General features: G+C 39.2%; 1 protein-coding gene across 4 annotated transcripts; it reads right to left on the bottom strand.

Moving 5' to 3' along the window:
* Positions 1–381: 381 nt before the first annotated feature.
* On the bottom strand, positions 382–3,686 carry LOC144711355 (Calcineurin-like metallo-phosphoesterase superfamily protein). Of its 4 annotated transcripts, XR_013583531.1 has the most exons (6): positions 3,299–3,684; positions 2,582–2,823; positions 917–2,485; positions 696–824; positions 535–605; positions 411–468 (listed from the first exon to the last, which is right to left on the bottom strand). XR_013583531.1 is itself a non-coding variant. In XM_078585336.1 (5 exons), exons 1-4 carry the CDS (start codon positions 3,552–3,554, stop codon positions 714–716), a joined length of 2,178 nt encoding a protein of 725 aa, XP_078441462.1. In that variant the 5' UTR covers positions 3,555–3,684; the 3' UTR covers positions 382–605; positions 696–713. The 4 variants fall into 4 exon arrangements, 2 of the variants coding, with proteins under 2 accessions (XP_078441462.1, XP_078441461.1); XM_078585336.1 differs by having other exon boundaries at positions 382–605; XR_013583532.1 differs by lacking the exon at positions 411–468 and having other exon boundaries at positions 593–824; positions 917–1,059; positions 1,169–2,485; positions 3,299–3,686.
* Positions 3,687–4,251: the final 565 nt, after the last annotated feature.

The following is a 4,251-nucleotide window of genomic DNA, read 5'->3' as shown; positions in this document are numbered from 1 at the left end:
CCTCTACATATAAGAATTTAGAATTAAATAGTTGACAATTAAACTAAACAAAACAATTAAATCACCTAATGACATGCCTATCAACTAGCGAGGTCGAGTTAGTTTGGATTCATATCTGTTCAAGTGTAATGGCTGTCCATGGGGTTTATATATATATACATCATAAATACATAAATGCCCATGCATATACTTACCTATAGGACTAGAGATGTCCTAGTCTTAAATTTTATTTTAGGTTGAGCCCATTTGGATTCTTACTCGTCAATTCTAATGACTGGTTAAGAGTTCATAAATATAAACTCCAAAGAGCATAATTGTATATAAACACATGGATTTACTTACCTATTGGCTAGAGATGTCCTAGATTTCATTTTGATTCTAGGTCTTTGAAGATCAATTTCTTTGGGTTTCGTGATAGGATAATATTATCACTGTAGGATGCGCTCCTATATTCACTGAGAGGTGGGCCTGGAAGATGGAGAGCGCAATCAATTTTCTTAGAACTTCCCTAACTTCGTAATTAGTCTATCTTACCCTCCAATATGCCATTAATCTATCCCCTCCAAGAAGTTAAATCTCGCCTACAGACTCAAGCCCAATGTGTCCTACAGCCATAAAAACTTAGTAAAATGACAATAAATCATAACCGTAGAAGTTTTCTAAGGAAATATCATAGACACCATGGCATCACCAACCTGTACCGTCAGATTCAACTATGATGTTTTATATACCGCACCAGCCATGATTAACGGAACAGTAAAGCAAAATGTGAAAGCATGAACCAATGGGTTCATGTCGTATGCCTTCACTAAAGACCTGCATCTCTGTAAATTAAAACAGAAAATATATCCCGTAAATAAATGCCAAGATATAAGAAGAAAATAGTCCAATAACCTTAATTTTGAGGTATGTGTACCTTCCAATGATCCCATAAGATTATCAAGCAGAGCAAAAAGAGACACTTCCTGATTATTCTCCGGCGCCATAAGAATGTTTTTCTCTTGTTGATACTCCTTTCTGGCCCCTCCTTAGTCTCATCAAGATCATCAAACTTCTTTTCTGATAATGATAAGCAGTGTGCATGGTTTGCTGATTTTTCAGCAGCTAACGTAGCAACAAGAAAAATAGACGGCAGAATTACAAAGCAAAGATGTGGTAGAACAATCACCATCACGTCTGGAGATCCAATGAACTCGTTCTTGAAGCCAACAGCTATAATCTCCCATCCTCTGTGGGTCATGCTGCCAACTTGATCAGTATCTGTAAATATGTGCCCAGAAAACCAAGGAAAGAAGCTCAGCTGAAGCAGGTGAGCGAGTAATCCAAACCAAATCAACCTCTGTTCATAAAATTCCAGAAAAACCCATCTAAACCCATCAAAAAAGAGTGCACCCACTTTTCTCTCTCTAAAGTCACGAACTACGTGGGCATATGAACACCGATCCTTCCAACTCTGGACAAGAACAAGAGGGCCGAGAAGCAGCAAGTAGAGAGAGAACATGACTAGAGAGAGAAGAGGCTGGTAGAGGGACTCCCACTGACAACCCATGACCAGAAACTCCTTCCACGTCCAGTCAACTCTCGCGGTCAAACCGTTGACTGAAAATGGTCTCAGCTCACTGAAACTTGATCTTTCAAACAAATCAACTGCCTCTATCTGAAGCCAATATCGACTCGGAGATGGGTCTGAAAATGCTTCACAGTTCCACTGGGCAGTGTAAAGCCCTCCCCGAGAACCATCATCATCATCATCATCGTCATCATCATCATCATCATCATCATTTCCGATATTCATCAAGGAAACTTGTACCAGATTGAGGTTTTTTGGGTGGGAGTCATAGATCTTAAGGTGAACTGATCTAATCTTGACAGCAGAGAAGACCAGAGCTCTGACCTTTTCACAGGAGGATGAGGCATTTGATGAACTTCTCTGCATGAAATCCGAGCCGACAGGGTAAGTGACAAGTATAAAAGTCTTTGAGGACTCGGGAGTGAGGTCGACGTCAGCAAACGACACGTGTCCATCGTCAATAGCTAAAGCACGTAGCTTTCTCCTCTTCCTCCAGTCACCCATCTCCCACTCCCAGAATTCTTCTGGCGGGTTGAATCCGTTTGAAGAGTCTCTCCTGATATTCATCTGAAAATAATCAGCTAGGAAATTAGGGTCAGAATTATGATGACGTTTCAGGTTCTTGCCAAATCTTGCATGGAGATGGCCGCAGAGATATGCTGCTATAGAATGCTTCAGAAAAACTTGTTTTAAGCTTCTTCCTGACTCTGAAACAGATGAAAAAGAGAGAGGAAAGTGGCCAAATGCGATCTTTGTGATTTTAGATTCCCTGGGATCTTTGTCAAACTGTGAGAGCTCAGTGTCTATGTCATCAAGAATCTGGTCTGTGGGATGCCCAAATAGATTTGTCGGTCCTCGAATCCCTACTTTCATTGTGCTATCGAAGCCCACAAACAAGTGTTTTCTTCCATTCTTCTGCAAGGAAATGATTAAATTTGATTCAGAATACAAAATCAAAGATAAGGTTGAAAAATCCCATCAAAATTTGATGATCATGTGGAACTCCCGTACTTGTAAAGTGACACTATGAACGTTTCCTCTCCTTCCTAGTCTGCCGTTGTTGCTGTAATTATGAAAAAAATCATATTTCCCCCCCATCACTGGAACACCAAAATTATCATGATTTCCTCTCAGATCGTAGAAGATTTTCTCGTCCAGGCCACTCTTGTTAATGACGTCAGTCAATGTTTGCTGGTATTCTATCCATTCTGCTTCGTTTTGCTTCATTGTAAGCAGATCTTTGCTTTTCCCCTCTGACAGAAAACAGAAAATACACTATAAGCCGAGGCCTCAAAAGAAATTAATCACTCTAAATTTGAACTTCTCATCGCAGTGCTGACATTGGGCAATGTTTTAAGTATTCATAAAATAATTAAGAACGAGAAAACTGCTACTTAACAGAGAAAAAAGTTTAAGCGCGTGGCGAAATCCTGAAAACATTATAGTAATATGCGTTAAATCATTCTTCAAGTCTAAATCATCAAATCTGATTTATTCTGCCCATGTCTGATTAGTTTTGCTTCATTGCAAGCAGATCTTTGATGTTCCCATTTGACGGAAAACAGATAATACACAGCAAGATCACACTTAAACGACAATAATCAATGAAAAAACTCCACTTTTGATAAAAAATTGTTTAATCGCTGTGCGAAATCGTAACAAATGAATGAGTGCTACGCGTTAAATCCTCAAATGCGAGTACTTCGCGAGTGAAAATGCGGAGAGTGCCTGTAAGATCGCCAGTAATCAGCACGAGGGAGGGCTTGATCACAGACAGGGCGGGAGCAACCAATTCCCTGAAATCCGCAGCCCTAGACGAGTGGAAAACACTGAAGTGAAGATCGGACAATTGAACGATCCAAACGACCGAGTTAGGCCCTCCCGCCACGTCGATGAAGCTTCTGCTACTCTCTGAAGCTGCAGCGAACGGACCGAGGAAGATGAACAGAGTGCTAAGAAGAAGAAGAAATCCATTTCTTTGCATTGTTTGAAGCGTATCGAACGCCAACCCTCGAATTCGATGAACTGCGAACGAAAAATCTTACTAAATCGATTTGAATGCTATCAAACTCTGTTTCAATCGATACATGATCTGTTGACCAGCGTTTTTCTACCTTCCTTCCATCTTTGTGGCATGAAATTAAGAAAAGTCAATTATTCTTTAAAAAAACTTTTTTTCTGAGTTCTTCCTTGTTCATTTATATGCCCCAGAATTTTGTGGTTCTTTTTTTCTGTGGATCGATATATCATGCATTCCATTTTTTGTCAGTTCTTCCTCGTACATATATATGCCCCAGAATTTTGTATTTTTTTGTGGATCGAAATATCCTGCATTCCATTTTTTGTCAGTTCTTCCTTGTTCGTATAAATGCCCGAGAAAATATGTGTTTTTTTTATGTGGATTGATATTCTCTGTATTCCATTTTTTGTCAGTTCTTCCTTGTTCATATAAATGCCCGAGAAAATTTGTGGTTTTTTTATGTGGATTGATATACTCTGTATTCCATTTTTTGTCAGTTCTTCCTTGTTCATTTATATGCCCCAGAATTTTGTGGTTTTTTTTTTCTGTGGATCGATATATCATGCATTCCATTTTTTGTCAGTTCTTCCTTGTTCATATAAATGCCCCAGAAATTTGTGGTTTTGTATTGTGGATTGATATATCCTGTGTTCCATTTTTT

The sequence above is a fragment of the Wolffia australiana genome, chromosome 13, assembly GCF_029677425.1.
Source record: "Wolffia australiana isolate 7733 chromosome 13, ASM2967742v1".
Lineage (NCBI taxonomy): Eukaryota > Viridiplantae > Streptophyta > Magnoliopsida > Alismatales > Araceae > Wolffia > Wolffia australiana.
This window is presented reverse-complemented; position numbering and strand designations above follow the sequence as displayed.